Source organism: Barbus barbus, assembly GCF_936440315.1.
Source record: "Barbus barbus genome assembly, chromosome: 42".
Taxonomy (NCBI): Eukaryota; Metazoa; Chordata; class Actinopteri; order Cypriniformes; family Cyprinidae; genus Barbus; species Barbus barbus.
The window spans coordinates 7,506,000-7,526,310 of record NC_136720.1 but is presented as its reverse complement, the minus strand read 5'-3'; the positions used below and the strand labels follow the sequence as shown (position 1 = coordinate 7,526,310).

The window sequence follows — 20,311 nt, the reverse complement described above, 5'->3', positions numbered from 1 at the left end:
TCTTTTGCACTGATCTTAAAAAAACCGAGCTGGTATCGCCGGCGATACAGCCGACCCCAGAGGGTTAACAAACGAGAGCTGTGTGATGGCATTGGAATGTTCACAATTAGTATATCACTGCTCAAAATGCTCTTTAACCTCTGAGCGAAGAATGAAACACATTTTCCTGTGACTCTGTGTATATAACATGATGATTGTCTTCTTCCATCAATGTCAATGCCCTGACAGACAGTTCTGTCAGCTTTTTGTTTTGCCAGCCCCAGTGGCAATGGATGACTGTGATAATGGACTTCCTGTCGATGTGTTCTGCCTCTACTCTAATAGCACCTTGTGTTGACACTGTCAACAGCCGTCACGCACCGTCTAATTTCTGCAGGGATTACATGACCGCCATTAAGCATCGCATCATCTTCAACGTTTAATGCAAGAATGATCTCTCAAAGTCACCTAGAGACACATTAAATGCCTCTAACAAGCATACAGTCACATTTTACAGTGACGTTCAGTGTTTGGATAGCATGATTATTAAACATTGGGGCAAAATCAATTCGCAGATGCATTGTGATTCTTTGTGAGAACATTTATACCAAAGGATGTACCCATATACCCATTAAACCTACTGATTTTATATGCATGTACACACAAAGCCCCTTATATGGCATCTTTACACAACAGTTGAAGACATTTTAAAGTGTTCTTGTCATCTTCACTCTAAAGGTCATTGCACACGGAGTCTGAAATTTTTGCACGCGTTTTTCCTTTTTTACGTATTCCCCATCCTTTCCCATCAAAATGCATGCTACGGAATTTTTCCGAATTTTTTTGGACGGACGAAAATTTTGACTCCGTGTGCAACGCACACTTAACACAAACCTTTGTATACCTGACATCACACCTCGCATCTCTCCAGATGTGTTTAGTGTACAAAATGTAGTTGAGAAATTCTTGCATAAGCATAATACAAGAGCAACTTATAAGCTGTTCACTTAATTTAAGAAAAATAAAACAACAACCGCAACAAAAAATGCCTTAATGCCTGACAGTTATTGAGCAAGCTGATGGGGATTCATATTGGTCAAAACATTTTTTTATATTTATTCAGTTTTAATTGCAATAGTACTCTGCTATGGAAGCATCTTAAACGCAGTGTAGGAAATGTAAAATGTAAATTATATATAATTGAATTTTAATTTTCATGTTGCACATGTATGGGAAAATGAAAATGTAAATACAGATATACATTGCCATTTTGCATATTACATAACCATATGCTTCCATACTCTACGTTAAGAATCACATGTAATCTCATCATGACACCATGAATTGAAATGAAAATGCAATCTAACGGAAATGAATTGAATCGTGTGGTGCCCAAATATTACTTCTAATGATTATGGCACTCTGAATGAGGTGCTTTTGTCCGAGCTCTATAATGGATTTAGTTTGACAGAAAAGTGTTTCATTACGACTAGCTGAGCATCTTGGGGTAGCTTCCTCTTCTGACCAATGGGCAAACTGATGTCCTAATATCCTATGTGTCATGAATTGCCTCCATAATTACAGTTAACAGGCCGAGGGATGTGAGAGAGCAGTCAGTGGTTTGTATATGTTCATTAAAGCTGTGTTTTCTCTTCTGTTGTTGTTTTATAAGTGGGCGTTGAACTGGCAGTACTACACAGACAGCAGTCACTCCCACACAGGCCTGTGATTCCACTTGTGGCCCGCATGGCAGATCAGAACACATCCGGAACTCCTGCCATGACCGAGAGAGAGGCGTCAAGACTTGACAAGTTCAGGCAGGTGCTGGCCGGACCTAATACTGATCTGGGTAAGATGCTGTTTTATGGTTCTTTTACTTAATTTCTTAACTCCCGGAGCAGGCCATCACATAGTGTCACTCTTCATGCTCTTGGCTATAAGAATGCTTGGGAAACGCATCACAAGTCTAAAATATACTCTTAAGTCTTCAGCCCTGCTCCTGGGGACTCACTGTCCTGCAAAGTTTATTTCCAACTTGCTTCAGCTTGTAGCAAATTAGCTCAAAGTGAGATGAACATAATTAATCATAACGGGTTGTTATCAATTATATATTCATCTTCAGGAATTAACTGTAGCATTAATAGTACAATAAAATGATTTGTTCGTCCGCAGTACGGACAGTTTCAATCGTCTATTGACTCTGACCACAAAAAATAATTTCCTTACTGATTCATTGCTCACAGAGCATGTAACAAAACCGGAACGTTCAAGTGACCTCGTTCTGTGAGCAGCAGACACAGACAACAAAGCGTTAATACATATGGATGTTTATTAAACTAAACTACAGGGGAACATGCGACATTCGAACTATACACAAACATACATTACAACAGATGCCAACGCAAGGAACGCATGGAGAGAGAGAGAGAGAGAGAGAGCGCTCGTGCGCAAGAGAGTAGAGTGTAATGGCAGGTTTTACACATCAGCTAACCACAACCTGTTAAGAACCATCAGAGAATCACATCACCTTAATTAAAAGGGGTCGAACCTAGAAGCGCATCTAAATAGTTAACAAGCGGTTACTTGCATTTGTTTTGTTGGTGCTGAGTAAAGTGTCCTGGTGCATGTAAAATGCGTAGATTTTTGATTACTTCCTTTGGGAGTGAAAGCTTTGTCATTCCAGCCATGGGTTGATTGGTCCGAAGTGAATCGACAAAGTTACTGGACTTAAAACTGCCAGAAGCTCGGACTCTCCCCGAAAGGGGAGTTGCAAGATTTCCAAGGTGATATGTGTGTCTCCAGGGCACCGAAAGTAAAAGAGAAGACCTCACCTTTTGGGTGTGGGAGAAATTTTATCTGGTTTCCCTGTAACACCCATTTTGGTTAGTTTGACCAAGAACAAGGCACATAGTTTCAGCGGGAAAGTGTTTCTTTGTCCCACTTGACACCTCATTTGTAGGTTTTATGACCGGTCTGGAGAATCTGTGCAATTTTTACAACAGTACAATAAAAATAGTATGATGCATTTCACGATCACATAGTGTACATCATAGGGCTGGGCAAAAAATCGATTTAATCGATTTATCGATTTTGTAGTTTGAAACGATTTTTATTTTGCAAACTCGAGTTTTTTGCCACTATAGTTTTTTCGGACTTTTCCGCGTTTCGTCCTTGTGGGTTACCGTAGCGCGATATGAGCCAGCCCCCGCCCCACGGCCCTTTCACACAGGACGCGGCATGCGCTGCGCGATGAAACCCATTCATTTCAATGGCTTGCGCTGCGCGAGGGCGGTTAGTTGCTGCGCCGACCAAAGCGCACGCGCAGCGGAGCGCACCAGCGGCGAGCTTGCGCGCGCGCCGCGGTCAAAGTTCAAAATAGTTCAACTTTTGCCGCTGCGCTCTGTGACGTTTCCCCGCGCGGCCAATAGAAACGGGGCATCCAAACAAGCGCCGAACTCAAAATGGATGAACAGGTGATTCTCTGTGTGTCTGAATTTCCAGAGTTAGGGTTTCCATACAAGTTTGCGGTCGTACAGGGACCTCAGGGTTTCATGCACCCACAGCCTCTTCTTTCTTGCTGCTCTCTTTCTTCTTATTACTAGCAGGGCTACTGCTATCGCTCGCTTCTTAGCACGGGACAGATACATGTTTTGCTGCTGACCGAAAGGTGGAACAACAATCCAATGACTAGACGTATAGTACTCCCCCTAAAAATTTTTAAAACTCTGCCTACTTCGCTCTGGCGAGCATAGCGAAGGGCTGCGCTGAACCCCGCGGCCTGTGTGAAAGGGCCATTATGATAAGAACGGAGCGCGATGGAAAGCGATTACAGAGGCGATCACGTTTTATATTGCCACAAACATGCTGCCAATTTATCTGTCGAAAAGCGAGGCTTTAAATCACATGCTGAAAGTATTAGATGCGTACGTTAGAAAGTACGTTGTCCCCAGTTGCAAGTAATACAACTCGGGAAAAGATCCGCAGTGAGCTGGAGGAGATGCAGTTTTACTCTCAGCCACAACGGACGATGCAGCCATATCTGAGTCTGACGGTTCACTACATCAACACTAGTTGGACTCTGCGCAGCATCTTTCAGAGATCTAACAAGCACGTGTTTTGTTGTTATAGATAAAAGTTTACATTTGTTCACTCTTTGAGCAGGCTATATGTCTGCCACAGGCATATTTCATTTTTTATATTCACACTATACTGAGAAGAGTTTATTTTTTTAATTGTAATGTTATATGTTACAAAATTTGTAATTATCTGATTTCTTGAACAGAAAATTTAAGATACTGTGAAGTTGTTGCACTTTTGCTTAAACCTGGGTTAAAGCTTGAAATTGTTGAATGACAGAGCCTCATTTACTTTTTGTTTTGGGATTCTATGCATTTTAACTCTTGAGGACAATCATAGCAATAAAGTTGCACTTTTGACACTATATCTGATGCCTGCAGTAATTTTTTAAGTGCATTGGGAAAAAAAATCGAAAATCGAATCGAAACTCGAATTTTTCTTTAAAAATCGAAGATTTTTTTTTTAGGCAAAATCGCCCAGCCCTAGTACATCATTGTTTGAGGAATAAAGAGCAGATCATTTTGATATCAAGAAAGACCATTGGCAATTTAGCACCCATATAAAGGTAGAATGTGGGGCCAGGTCTGTGAATTATATGCAAAGGTCAAAAGGCTAAAAGGGTCTCTTAAGACATAAAGTCCCAACGACCATCAAGAATCATACGTAGATGTTACAAGCTCACCTGGCCTATTCTGTTTCAAGTGATCCGGAAGAGCTTGATTAGCTGCTTCAGGTGTGATTAATTAGGGTTGGAACTAAATTCTGCAGGACAGTGGATACCAGTGGATTTAGGGTAAATTATTCATTACCAGAAACATGTATTAAGAAAGTAAATAAGGTACATTCTAACAGTATGCAATCACTACAGTCTTTGTTCTCATATAATTGCTCAGAAATATTTCTGGGGTTTAAGCAGGGAAGATCCATGAAGTCAAGACGGTGTAGATGTTGACAGGTCTCTGGATGTTGGAGTGTCAGTTCTGGTTTCATTTGACTGGCTCTGAGGGCGTCCCTGAATCAGTTTGGCTGCTGTTGCCGTTATTAGACATCTGAAATTACGAGTCAAACATGTGGAAGCAGAATGAAATATGAATGAAATCTATAATTAAGCTGGGATCTCCAACATGATAATGAATTTCCATCCGTCCACAGCACCGATGACTGCCCTCTATTGGTAGAGACTTATAACACAAAGAACCCATGAAATTGCCCTGAGTCATTTCCTATTGAAAGAGGAAGTTTAGGGGAACATTTTTAAATAAGCTCTTTACTATATAGACATATTGTAGCTTTTACAACTCCAAGCTTCTTTGTTAGTCCAACTTGACTTTATTGAAACTAAACTGCAGAAACGGCTCTTTGGAAATTATAATGTTTATACCATCACCATCAACCATGAAATTAGACACTTGCATATGAACAATATGTGATAGTATAGCTTGTCAGTGAACTGTGGCTCTGCTGCTCCATCTGAAAGCACGTGATGGAGATTTACTGTACTACTGATTACGGAACCGGCTTTGCTGACAGGATGCACATGACAATTGCATTCGATTAATCATGAAGCCCTGTCGTGTACGTTCATAAACAAGAAAGGAAGAACTACGTATGCATGCAAGGAAGGAAGGAAGTGCATGTCTGCTTAAGGAACTGCGTCTGTGCATGTGTACATGCGTAAAGATAGAAGTATGTGCGTACATGCGTAAGGAAAGAAGGAAGTGCATAAGGAAGTGAGTTTGTGCGTATATGAGGAAGGAATACAGTAGGGGATGCACCGACTAGTCGATTAGTTGACTTTAATGCTCTACCATGACTCTTTAAGCTTGACGTTGACTAGTCTTTGGTCCTATAGAGGGCGCAACAGGATAAGTAATCTTTGAAGTTCACTTTTACGCTCAGTTTACAAACATTTAAAATGACAAATAAATGCATATTCCGAAAGCGCTCCACAAAACATATGTGATTATACCATCTGGATGCTCAAAATTGAATAGGAGAATGCACGTTTGAAACAGTTTATTGTACAGGCAAGTTAATCAATGTTCTAATTAGTGTTGTCAAAAGACCCGGTACTTCGGTACCAAGTCGGTACAAAAAAAATTTAAATGTCACGGTAAAAGGTGTTTTTAAGTACCGGTGGTACTGAGTACCCGGTCAACTCGGTTCTTGACGCGTACGGCCCTATGATTTCCGCGATGCAGAAAACGCGTACGGAATCTCGGAAAACAGAATTTACAGTTTAGCTCGGAATGTCATGGAAGTTTTTAATGTTTGGATGAATGAATCAAAAGTAGGTCATTACACTTAAATCAAATTGCGACATGGACTAGTATCTGTAAATATTAAGCCGCAAAAGTCGATTTAGATATGAATCCTGCATGTTCTGCGAGTCTCTGTGTGAATGAATCAATGGCAGAGACGCGCGGTTTTGTTTACTACATACACTGAAGCGCGCCTGACACTCGCGGTGATTTCATCATCTGCCGTCGAACATTTACCATTTCATTTGAGTAAAACCAGCGTCCGATCATACATGTATATATTATATATATATTTTTTTTTTCAGCGTCATATCATATAGCTACACACAGAAATTTAAATGTATTCACGGCAACCCGTCAAAATAAAAGTTTTTCTTAAAGGCATTGTGCCAGAAATATAATACTTTTATTTAGTAGAATGTATGTGATACTATTACTACTGTTGAGAAAATTAATAAATCTTTATTTTGAAAGAAATAATCACACACTATTTCTTCCATATTTGAATAGTAAATCCCCTTTATTTACCCCCAAAAATGTTTACATTTCATTAATTAAAAGACCAATTAAATTTGGGTGAAATTGTTTAACGTTTTTTATACTTTTATTACTTGCAGAAAAACTTGAAGCACAATTTTAAATAAGTATAAAGAATGATATTGATTTTTGTACATTTTATATTTGTTTTACTTTATTAATAAAAATTGTGTTTTTTAATTAGCGTGTTTTTGTGTTTTGCTTTGGTACCGAAATTGGTACCGAGAACCATGGATATTCACTGGTATCGGTACCCAATACTGGAATTTTGGTACCGTGACAACACTAGTTATAATCTATTGCACTGCTGCATTGTAACGCGCACACACAGGCTACAGATAGTAGCTTGTACATCACATGCATATCATGCGCACAGAACCATTCAGTAGCGCGGCAATGTATTGTCAACACTGTTCTCGATAATATAGCTTAGAAACTGAAAAGTTCTAGCATGTATTTCTTAGTAACTAAAATGCACAGCTTCACTATTAGTAGAGACGCAGCCAGATAGAATTAATTCTCTCACTAATGCATTCATATAAATGTAATCTTTACAGTGATACTTTGTGTATATGATTTAGAACAAGCAGCAATCTGTGAGAAATATAAAGACCCAAAGACAAAAAAACTAATAAAAATGCACTGTTACAGGAGTAATGGCCATGTGGGCTGCGTTGTGTCATATGTTGGAGTCTCCGCTCAAGATTCAGGCTTATTTGTTCATTAATGACATCATCAGCGACTAGTCGACTCGACTTTCATCACATAAATATCGACTTCGGAAGCCGTTCAACCCCTAATATACACTGTGTGCCTGTGTAAAGAAGTTAATCTCTGTGTGTGTGTATGCGTAAAGACCGAAGTATTTGCATGCATAAGGAAGGAAGTGCATACATACTACATTCATAAGTAAAAATGTGCATGCGTCTGTGAGGAAGTACATATGTGCGTATGTAAGGAAGTACGTATTTAAGGAAGGAAGGATGCAAGGAAAGAAGGAAGTATGTGCAAATATACAAAAGAAAGGATGGATATGCTGTAGGAAGGATGTGTGTACATATGCAAGAGAGGAAGTACGAATGTACATAAAGTATGTAAAGTTTATGTAAAGTTTTTAAAATAAATAGGTAGGCACAGCTTACTTCTGTCTACACAATGAATTTCAGGCATTGAAGTGTAAGCCTTTAGATCTCAGTATTTTTAAGATAATAAGAACGTGTTAGTCTAACATGTCCAGATTTTTAATGGGTCGTGTATATTGAAGCATTGTACCAAAGCGTCTTTGAAAATAGATGAAACCGTACATAGACATTCAATTTGTCATATCTGACACACAATAATGAACAAAAGTCAGTTTCTTTCTTTACAAGCTCTTTTTTCGGAAGCGTTTGGTGTCATCTCTCAGTCGCTGTATTAATGAGTACCTGCCAGATGTGTTTTTAAGAGGGATGCCATCAGATGGTCAGCTTTTACCTCTGTGAGCGAGAGAGAGACTGCTACAATCACAGGAAGCAATTACTCCTTGATGCTTTCTACTGTTGCCATGGCAACGCATCACCTCTATTGAACCCTTTCACTACTGTCTGACTACCTTTTCTTTCTGTGTGTCTCAGATGGGGGAGCTGTGGTTCTCTTGTGCTCTTAACAGACGATTCTTCTTTTTGTGCTCAACCTCTGCTAAAAATGAGGTCTGATTCAAAATCACTTAGTTTAGTGCCATTTGTGACATGGAAATTCTTTATGGAATTCAAGAATATTATTTTGAGAATCTGACATTGAACCATTGAAAGCATTCCTAGAGATACTTTTTCATAAGCTGGGAATACATCTTAAATAAATAATGGTTTATATCAAGTATTAAAGAAATATGAATTCTGTGGGGATTTTTTTCTTGCATATCTATCAAGCATAAAAAAAAAATGACATTTTTGACATCTGTTCTTCGCACATACATGTATTTAGAATATTGGAATATATTGCAAGAAAGTGCTTTTATTGTCATTTTTAATGGTATTTTAACAGCACATATTCTGAGGTTGAAGGTTTATATTATGCAGCTTTCCTCTAATTTGTCCAGTCATTTGATTTGTGTTTTGGTAAATAATTAAAACGTCTCTGCTATGTCAGTGACTTAAGCTAATACTGAAGTAAACGGATAAACAGCTCAATGCATATCAGTATTTTGATAGATTTTTGTTTTGTTGTTTTTACATCATTAAGCAGTAGGCTAATGTTAATGCTTCTCATTTCTACCAATATAAGGATGTTAATGCTTTAGCCATTTACTGCATAAATCTAAAATAATCTGAAAAGATCCTAAAATACAGTGACTCATTATTTTGGTTTTAAATGATATAACTTAATTAATTATATAGAGACCCATTGCTGCTTTATTATATTGTCCTTTAACAGCATATTTGTTAAGAATAACAAGTGTGTTTTAAGTGAATCATACAAAGTTGTCAGCATAATGTTGACATCAAAATATCTTTGGCTATTATTATTATTATATTAAAACTAAATAAGTGGTTTTAACAAGACAATTGCAAAGGGAGTCTGCACTTAGCTATAAGTATGTGTGCTGGCGTTAGATTACTGATAGACAAGTTCAGTAAGCAATCCTGTTTAAACTAAGCTTGGTAAATTAATATGAAGTTTATGTAAATTGAATTTAGTGACCCCCGCCCTGAGATTGCTGATTGACTGTATTTGTTGAATAAACTTTACTTCATTTTTTTGTGTTTTGGCCCTATGTTGTAATTTATTTGTGGATAGTACTAATATGCTAAAAATATTTCTTAGTGCCTTATTACTAAGTCAATATTAGCAGCCTGTGTTTAATATTTTTTCATGGCTCTGTGATGGTATCAGTTCATCATAGAAAGAAATATAGAATATTGCTCGCATCAAGGTCTCTTTAAGTAGTCTACAGCTGAACAAGGTCACCTGGATCTGCTCTGGAGTCATGAAGTACTCCAGACAGTTGTTCAGATAACCTTGGTGAGCAATCAAATCTTCCCAGGCAGCACTCGAGACACAATTAACTGTGCTAAACCTAGTCCCTAAAGTGAATGAAGCACCAGTTTTTAGCGTCTGAGCCTTACTACTTCAATGTGTTTAAAGTTAGCAATTGGTCTCCCACATTGAATTTTAATCACCCTTTTGAAGTAAGTTCAGTTTCCTGTCATTATTATCAGACTTAGCCTGATAGTTACAAGTTAGTAAGTTGATTTCGCCAAGTCCCTGTACTACTGGTCTCATATCCTATCTGACTATAGCAGCGGTTCTCAACAGTTTTGATTCAAAGGCCCCCCACTGCCTCCTATAGAATATAATATTTACAACTTTATGTATAGCTACATTAATTAATCACAATTTCAAGAACTTTAGTTTCAATAATTTTAAAAATAGTTGGTGGGAGGGATATTATTTCAGTTTACGTCTTGACTTCTTTTTATTTGTTTATTTTTTTAAGTCGATTAGTTGATTATTTTTAACGTGGTAATACTATTATATAACATATAACAGTAATAATATATACAGTGCCCTTCAAAAGTATTGGAACAGTAAAGACAAAATTGCTCTGTTGGCTGTGGAGTCAAGACATTTACAAATATAATTAAAATATGAATATGAGACAAAACTACAGAATGTCACATTTTATTATTGGGTGATTCAACACAGATGTTTTACCAGCTAAGAAGTTCAGAACTTTTAGAGTTTCATCCCTCTATCTGATGTGAGCATAAGTATTGGATCAGTTGCCTCACAGGTCTTTCTAAGTGATCAGCTGTGTCCTGTTGCATTAATTCTTCAGATATTAAAAGCAGGGAATGTGTCGTATCAGTTATATCCATTACTTCTGTATTCTGAATCTTGCATTCGATGATGACACACACAAACCAGGATGAAGACGAGGGAGCTGACTTTGAGAGAAAAGCAAGCAATTTGGATGCTAAAAGAAAAGAGGAAGTCAGTTAGAGCTATAGCAAAAACAAAGGGCATGGAGAAATCAAGAGTTTGGAAACCACCAGCGACACCAGCAACCAACAACGACCTGATCGGCTGAGAAAACAACAGTAGTTGATGACAGATGAATCATAAAAGCTGTGAAAATGAACCCTAAAAGACTATAAAATGTCTATAAAATCACCAACAACTTCCAGAAAGCTGGGGTGATGCTCTGACAATCTACTGTCCTCAGGAGACTTTGACACAGAATTACAGATGCTACACAGCAAGATGCAAACCTCTGACCAGCACCACAAATAGAAAGGCAAGATTAGAGTTTGCAAAAAAGCACAAAGGTGAGCCATAAGAGTTTATGGACCGATGAGACAAAGATGAACCTTTATCTAAGTGATGGGAAAGCAAAAATGTGGAGAAAAAAAGGGAACTGCAATGATCCCAAGCATACAGCCTCATCTGTTAAGCATGGTGGAGGTGGTGTCATGGCATGGGCATGCATGGCTGCCTCTGGAACAGGCCCTCTCAACTTTACTGATGACTTAGGCCCCATCCACACGAAGACGGGTTTCTCTGTATACGCATACATTTTTTACCGTATAGGCGTTTCGTCCACACGAAACCGGTGTTTTCGAAGAGTGAAACCGATAATTTTTTAAAACCGGGTCCCAGGGTGGATAAATTTGAAAACGCCGGTTTCATGTTTTCGTGTGGACGGCGAATCCGTATATTTTCTGAAACGATGACGTCATCAGCCCATGTCTCGCCCCTAATCAGACACCGCTACCTCACATAACAGCGACAACAACAACAACAATGTCAGACTACGTGCCTGTGTTCGTGCTGCAGAACCTACTGAGCTCATTAGTTTTATTAAAGCAAAATCGTCTGCTTTGTGTGTTAGTTTATATTCAGCGCGCAAGGTTTACGCACATGGTCCAAGTCTTCTTCTCTGTTTTTTTGTGTATCTCTGTGGCAGAATTACAGCGCCACATATTGGTCTGGCATGTGTACTACATCGTTTTCAGTCGGTTTCAGTGATTCCGTGTGGATGCAGATATTTCCTGAGACTACTCCGTGTTTACGGAATTTGAGGCAAAAAAAAAGATCGGATACGGAGAAACCCGTCTTCGTGTGGACGTAGCCTTAATGTATGATGACCGTAGAAGAATGAATTTAGAAGGGTACAAAACCATCTTGTCTACCAATATTCAAGAAAATGCCACCATATTCATTGGGAAGTGCTTCATATTGCATCAGGACATTGACCCAAAACACCCTGCCAGTTCAGTCAAGGAATTTATAACAACAAAGAAATGGAAAGTCTTAGATTGCCCAAGTCAATCTCCAGATTTAAATCCGATTGAACATGAATTTCACCAGATGGAGAGGAGAGTAAAGGCAGAAACTCCACAAAACAAGCAACAATTGGAATTGGCTGCATTAAAGGCTGGGAAAGTATTTCAAAGGATGAGACCAAGAGTCTGGTGATGTCTATGGGTCACAGACTCACTGCTGTGATTGTGCGCAAGGGATCTGCAACTAAATAATAGCTTTTAATCTTTTATATCTGCCTTATATTCAACTGTCCCAATACTTATGCTCACATCAATGAGTGGGATGAACTCTAAAAGTGCTGTCCTTTTTATTTGGTAAAATGTGTTGAAACGGCTAATAATAAAATGTGACATTCTGTAGTTTTGTCTTTACTGTTCCAGTACTTATGGAGGGCACTGTGTGTGTGTGTGTGTGTGTGTATATATATATATATATATATATATATATATATATATATATATATATATATATATATATATATATATATATATATATATATATATATATATATATATATACACTCACTCACTCACTCACTCACTCACTCACTCACTCACTGGCCACTTTATTAGGTACAGCTTGCTAGTACCGGGTTGGACCCCCTTTTGCCTTCAGAACTGCCTTAATTCTTCGTGCATATATTCAATAAGGTGTTGGAAACATTCCTCAGAGATTTTGTTCCATATTGACATGATAGCATCACGCAGTTGCTGCAGATTTGTCGGCTGCACATCCATGATGTGAATCTCCCATTCCACCACATCCCAAAGGTGCTCTATTGGATTGAGATCTGGTGACTGTGGAGTTCATTTGAGTAAAGTGAACTCATTGTCATGTTCAAGAAACCAGTCTGAGATGATTTGAGCTTTGTGACATGGTGCATTATCCTGCTGGAAGTAGCATCAGAAGATGGGTACACTGTAGTCATAAAGGGATGGACATGGTCAGCAACAATATTCAGGTAGGCTGTGGCGTTTAAACAATGCTCAATTGGTACTAAGGGGCCCAAAGTGTGCCAAGAAAATATACCCCACACCATTACACCACCACCACCAGCCTGAACCGTTGAGACAAGGCAGGATGAATCCATGATTTCATGTTCTTTACGCCAAATTCTGACCCTACCATCTGAATGTCGCAGCAGAAATGGAGACTCTTCAGACCAGGCAACGTTTTTCCAATCTTCTATTGTCCAATTTTGGTGAGCCTGTGTGAATTGTAGCCTCTGTTTCCTGTTCTTAGCTGACAGGAGCAGCACCCGGTGTGGTCTTCTGCTGCTGTAGCCCATCTGCTTCAGGGTTCGACGTGTTGTGTGTTCAAAGATGGTATTCTGCATACCTTGGTTGTAACGAGTGGTTATTTGAGTTACTGTTGCCTTTCTATTATCTCTAACCAGTCTGCCCATTCTCCTCTGACCTCTGACATCAACAAGGCATTTTCGTCCACACAACTGCTGCTCACCGGATATTTTCTCTTTATCGGACCATTCTCTGTAAACCCTAGAGATGGTTTTGCGTGAAAATCCCAGTAGATCAGCAGTTTTTGAAATATTCAGATCAGCCCGTCTGGCACCAACAACCATTCCACGTTCAAAGTCACTTAAATCCCCTTTCTTCCCCATTCTGATGCTCGGTTTGAACTTCAGCAAGTCGTCTTCACCACATCTAGATGCCTAAATGCATTGAGTTGCTGCCATGTGATTGGCTGATTAGCAATTTGTGTTACCAAGCAATTGAACAGGTGTAACTAATAAAGTGGCCGGACAGTGTGTGTATATATATGTCTGTGTGTGTGTATATATATATATATATATATATATATATATATATATATATATATATATATATATATATATATATATATATATATATATATATATATATATATATATATATATATATATATATATATATATATATATATATATATATATATAATAAAATTCAACAGAAGGAATAAATTCATACAGGTTTGGAACAGGGTGGCGAGTAAATGATGACCATTTAAATTGAGGAACTATCCCTTTAACATTAATTTTATTAATAATAATATGAATTTAGTTAAACAATTTGAAGTCTTCCCCTGCCACTTTGCACCAGTGCACATTAGCATGAAGGTGAAGTCTGCTCTGTCACATCGTCAATGATTTCTGGCTGTTCTTGTCTCCTCAAAACACCAACTTTCAACCCAAATGACTGTTTTCTGTTTACTGCAAATTGTCATCTATGTGAACCCTTTTTTGGGTAAGTTTTCAGACTTTCAGTAACCTTGGAAAGTTCTTCCAAAAATCTTTGTTCTCCCTTATTTTTGGAGAAATATTTACTGGAAGGACATTTTTTGACGGTACATGTTTTGAGTACCTGTCTCAAATATTTCTGTATTGAATAGCTTATTTGGGAATGCTGGAGAAATATTTCTAACTAGTTGTTTCAGTATCTGATTGCTGCCCAATAAAGTACTAATACTTGTATGACAGTAAACAAAAATATCCGTAAATTAAACATTGACATCCATTAATATTACCACGAACAGAACCAACAACAACGTAAGGCTGAATATAAAAGTAATGCAATTTCTCGAAGCATGGATTCTGCAGGTTTTTTTTTTTTTTTTTCAAACTTTAATAAGTTTGATTTGTTTTAGATGGCATCTAAAGTGTTTTCTTTTCCCTTTTAAATGTCGATAACCCTATGCATTGTCATCCTAATTATAATTGAATTGCATATTTATAATGTTACAGTATTTGAAGTTAGCGTTGTTTTATTAGAACAGCCATCCAACCTATTTTTAGGTCTCGACTCACTAGTTGAGAACCACTTTGTTAGACTATCTTACACCCAACTTTTGCTATTTCAGATATCTGAACTTCTGAATCACACACACTGGCCTGAAATCTGCACTGAAGCTTAGTTTTTGTTCTTTTTCCAAGCTTTATTTCTGTCCAGAAATGTACCTGGCTCATGACGCAATTCATATGAAAGAGAAAGAAAATTTATAATGCAATCAATGAAATACAACGGTGCAGTTATTCTAAGACCCCAGAGGAAGTGTCTACTGTACGCTCCCCAGACACCTGAACTACATATCATCATTCTCAGCAGCCTGCGTTAATACAGTGAAGTATCTCTTTACAAGAGCTGCATTACTTTATGGCTCTGCCACGTGCTGCAGTGTCCTTTATACGACTTACTGCTGCCATTCAAGAATCTACCTTACGAGTTTTAGTGCCAAACTAAACATTTACAACTCAGAATAAAGACATTTCATGCTTATGAGCATGCCATTCTCTCTGGACTTGGTGATATAGTAAAAATATATGTATCATTCAATAATTTTCAGCCTCTGAATGATGTTCAGCATCTAAATATGTATGTATTAATAATGTATTTGCTCTGATCCAAAACAAAGTCAAAGAGAAACCAGTTTTCAGCTATATGAATTCAAAAAGAACATGCACCAATGTAATTACCATTGTAGCTATTAGTAGTAATAAACACTAATAATTACCTGTATATAAATTTAAATGTTTTTAGTGGATAGGCCATAATAGACTGACCCACGGACATTTATTCAAGGGTGAAGATGCGCCAAAAATGTCATACATTTATTCTTTTATTTTTTTCTGTCCCATGTTTAATTTTATGAGACAGCAATTCTTGTCAGGACAAACTTTTAAGGACTTATTTATGGACAGAAAAATGTACAGTTTTTAATCACAAGAACATTTAAAGAATCTTTTATAGAATTGTTTGCTTTTATTGTATTTATGATATTTTGTTGGTGAATGTTTAATTTGTGATCGGCAGTGAAGCAGATATGGCAATACATTTAAATACAACAACAACAACAAAAAATATGATTTTTTTGTCTTTTTAGTAAATGAAAAATAGTGTGGTAATTCATCTTTTATTTTAAGATTTTGAAAGAACTGAATCGTGGAGATTAGAAATACATTGAAATTCTGGTTTATATTATTGTTAATGATTGTTAGTCGATAACAATGAATGAAATGGAACAATATTAAAATGTCATCTAAATAAATAAATAAATGAAAGACTAAAGTCATGGATCCATTTGACTGCCAGCCCTCATGTCCCCTGGCAAATGGAGTGTGTCTTCTCTGTCTGTCACTCTTGCTATTGCCTTCTGTCTCTTAAATAAACTCTGATGAACCATTGAAGTCCTGTATGAAGTGGCAGTATGTTTTCTTTTTAGTAGCTGTAGTGTTTCTTTGAGGGATTATAGAGCACATACTGCCTGTGTTAGTCTATTCAGAGTTCCTGTGTTTAATTCAGTCTGCGGCAGTGTTTGAAGCACACAATAGAGCAATAGATGACGAATGCGCAGAGCCAACACAAAGGTGTACAAGCTTGGAAAGGCATTCTATTCTATAGTGTGTTCTGGAGACTTGATATTCTTTATAAAGAACACAAAATGGGCTGTGGTGTAATGTAATATTCATTCTCCACATACTGGAGAACTGAAAGAAAAAAAAAATCATATACATTGTCAGAATTTTACTAGTCATTTTTTTTCAGTCAATTTTATTACAGGAGTAATGGTATATAACAATAGTGTATGTATTTGTGATTTAGATATAGCATGTGTGCATTTACACTGAATGTTTTTAGACTGTTTTTCATACAAATAGGCTACCCAAAACTATATAGCTATATTTTTACCATGGTATTGAGGTGTTATATTTGTGGTTTTAACTGTGTTTATCATGATTTAAATCTATGCTACTATGGGAGACCAATTCTTAATAAAAAAAAAAAAATAAAAATAAATAAAAGAACTTGGTCAAAATAAATTTAACCATATTAAACTGAGGTTGCTACAATTTTTACAGATGTTACTGATTTTAAAAATGACTCAAGCTACTATCAAATGTGCATTTCTAAGAGACAAAAAAGTGATATTATTATTATTAATATTATCAGGCAACCCAAACCTGTTTCTTGATTTGAAACAATATCACTCATTAGAACATGCAGAAACTAAGAAATTAATTTTTCTAGTTAGATATTTAATTTAAGGAAAATGAATGGTCTGGTTTCTACAACTTTCACTTTGGAGCAAAATTCTGGCTTTAAACTTGAAAGAAACAAATATTTGACATTTTATCGTGAAAATTATCGATATCGACTGATATGAAAAAAAATATTGTGATCATTTTTTTGGCCATATCGCCCAGCCCTTGTACATATGAGTACAGTCATTTTAGAGTGACTCTTAAAACTGTTGCAACAGAGATTTTTAACAGCAATTTTTAAATACATAAATTGTGTTTCCAATTTCCATCTTTGTTGCCACAGTTTTGGAAGTGCCATTTTCTGTTATAAAGAAGGGGGTCAATACTTTTGTCCTTATAGTGTATGTACAAGTCATTTGTGCTTGGTGATGAGTTTTTGATTCAAGGTCTGCCTTTACACCAGGTTAAAGGCCAGAGGTTAAAGTCACACCAGAGGTGTCCTTCTGGGATTAGGACTTGGCTTTCTGTAGACCAGTCATGTTCTTCCACACTGACTGAATCAAAAATTTATTTTTGAACCGTGTCTTATACACAGAGGCACTGTCATGTTAGAATAGAAAAGGGTCCTGTCCTGTCCCAATTCCCTAGAATATCATTATATGCTTAAACATTAAGATTTGTATTCATGAAAATGACTAAAGTGGTCGAACCTGTTCATTAGAGAGGGGTGTCCCAATACTTTTGTCAATATGGTGTACCTTTTTTTACGTTTCCATGAAAAAAAAAAAAAAAGCCATGTTGGTTTGGAACAGTTACTGTTGTTGTTATTATTATTAATGGTGAATATTTCTTTATTATCTTATTTATTTGTATTTTTTGTTAGGGTGGTTGGATGAATCGTGCCATGTGTTAAAGAGATCATAGATTTGTGGAAATCTCATGCATTCTTGTAAATGAGATGCGGCACTCTATTGAAAAACCTACAAAATTTACAGAGATTTTTTTTTTTGGTGAAATATGTTTGCTTATTTGCTTTCACCCACCTTATTTTCAGAATACATATCTTCTGTATGAAATGTAGGACTTTAATACTGGCGTAGATGCTTAATGTTGAATATGATTACAATATGAACTTCATGAGTTGTGTTAGTGAAACTTAAACTGCAATAACACAAAGAAACTCATGTCAAAACATCTGAATGACAAACTAATCCTTCAGTGGTTTGAGAATATATCTCTATTGCTTCCTTGGCTTCAGTGTTTTCTGTGGAGTTAACAAAGAAAAATCTGTTGTGGAAACAGTATTGGCCCAGAAATAAACAGCCCTCACACAAATTAGATAAAGAAAATGAAACCGTGCTTTGGCAAGAATAGCACTGTCCATAAAACACACACCTATGCACAAATGTGGGATACATGTAGTTCTCATGAAAACGTATCAAGGTTGTATTTCATCACAAAATAATAAATTTTTTATTTGTTTTTACTGTGTTCATTACTGTTAGAGCAAAAACATTCTATTCAGCCACATTTTATGTAAAAGTATTACAACAAATACCATGATACAGAAACCCTGTATATAATACAATACAGAATCAGAATGAGCTTTATTGCCAGGTATGTTTGCACATACGAGGAACTTGTTTTAGTGACAGTAGCTCCACAGTGCCACAGAATGACAGTGACAGGACACAGATATTAAAAAAAATAAAATAAATAATGTACAAAAATACAAAAATGGACAATGTGCCAAATAGCACAAACACAATATACAAAATAGACAATTCAGTATGTACAGGTATGTTAGGTGCAGATTTGAAATGTAATAAGTATGTGTGTAAAATAAAAAAAAAAGTATAATAGTGTTGTGTGTTTTATGTTTATTGTTAAGAGTTCAAGTGTTCATGAGATGGATTGCCTGAGGGAAGAGACTGTTCCTGTGTCTGGTCGTTCTGGTGTTCAGAGCTCTGTAGCGTCGACCAGACGGTAACAGTTCAAAGAGGGAGTGTGCTGGATGTGAGGGGTCCAGAGTGATTTTACCAGCCCTTTTGCTCACTCTGGATAAGTACAGTTCTTGGAGAGTGGGGAGGGTTGTACCAATGATTCGCTCAGCAGTCCGGACTACCCTCCGAGGTCAGATGTGGTTACAATACAATATTTTTAGTTTTTTAGGCATGTAGTAAAAAGAATTTGGAAAATGTGAATTGTCATAAAAATGCAAATTTGAATAATCAAGTTATTTAATTTTATTGTTTAAGATACAGATATAACCATGGTCTTTTTTCCTCCTCTTTTGATTAAGGTGTTTTATATTGCCTGGACATGTTTTAGGTTATGTGAGACTCACTTAGCTGGCAGCTTTTCAGGAGCAACTGTCTGGACGGTAGCAACCTCTTTTGAGGTCACCATCTCCAGAGGGACAAAGACAGCAACAATGAGCTGATGAAATAGTGAACGTCTAATTCCTCTCTCTTCCTCTCCCCCCCCGTTGTGAGATTAATGCCACGTGGAGGAAATATAACAGATAGTTTAATTAAGTGCCAGGGCACAAGATTCATCGACTAATTTCTGCAGCTGACAGCGCAAATGAGGGTTCAAAGGTACGAGCCGAGGAGACACCCTTGAGTGGCTCTGTGTTTAATGAATTGAGCGCTTTCCCTATAAAGTTCCTGCGTAAAGCAGCACGCGCATTAAAGCTAGCCTTCAACGTGTCAGGACAGCCTACCGTCCTCATATACTACACCAGCACACCTGCCTGGAGAGAACACACACTCATGCCCTCTGTACTTACACTTTAGCCACACAGATATTGCACAAGCGCCATGAAGATCTGCAGAAATGGAAATGATGTCTTTCATAATGATATATAGCTTAATGAAGACTTTATGAAAATCTAGATTACTGCATGACTGACCCCCAAAATGAGATTCAGGGATAATTCACCCAAAAATGATTATTCTGTCATCATTTACTCACTTTCATGTTTTCCCATGCCAGTATGACTACTTTTCTTCTGTGAAACACAAAAAGAGACGTTTTGAAGAATGTTTAGGCTGCTCTTGTCTCTGCAATGGACACGTGAATGGAATGTAGGACCGTTAAATTTAGATTTAAACAATTTCAATTTGATTTGAAAAGATGTTTTTAAACAAATCTCAAAGTTTCTTGCTCCGTAGTC

At 37.1% G+C, this 20,311-nt stretch overlaps 2 protein-coding genes across 5 annotated transcripts in view; one reads left to right on the top strand and one right to left on the bottom strand.

Annotated features, from left to right (window-relative positions):
* The window catches only part of LOC306861483 (uncharacterized protein), an 814,549-nt gene that overhangs the window by 234,987 nt on the left and 559,251 nt on the right, over window positions 1–20,311 (bottom strand). The window lies entirely within an intron of this gene.
* Window positions 1–20,311, top strand: part of LOC306861482 (TBC1 domain family member 22A-like) — a 156,832-nt gene that overhangs the window by 4,555 nt on the left and 131,966 nt on the right. For all 4 annotated transcript variants that reach the window (XM_079403750.1, XM_079403748.1, XM_079403749.1 and 1 more), the window contains exon 4: window positions 1,652–1,828. In XM_079403750.1, coding sequence (XP_079259876.1) covers window positions 1,652–1,828 — 177 coding nt within the window. The remainder of the gene's footprint in view (window positions 1–1,651; window positions 1,829–20,311) is intronic.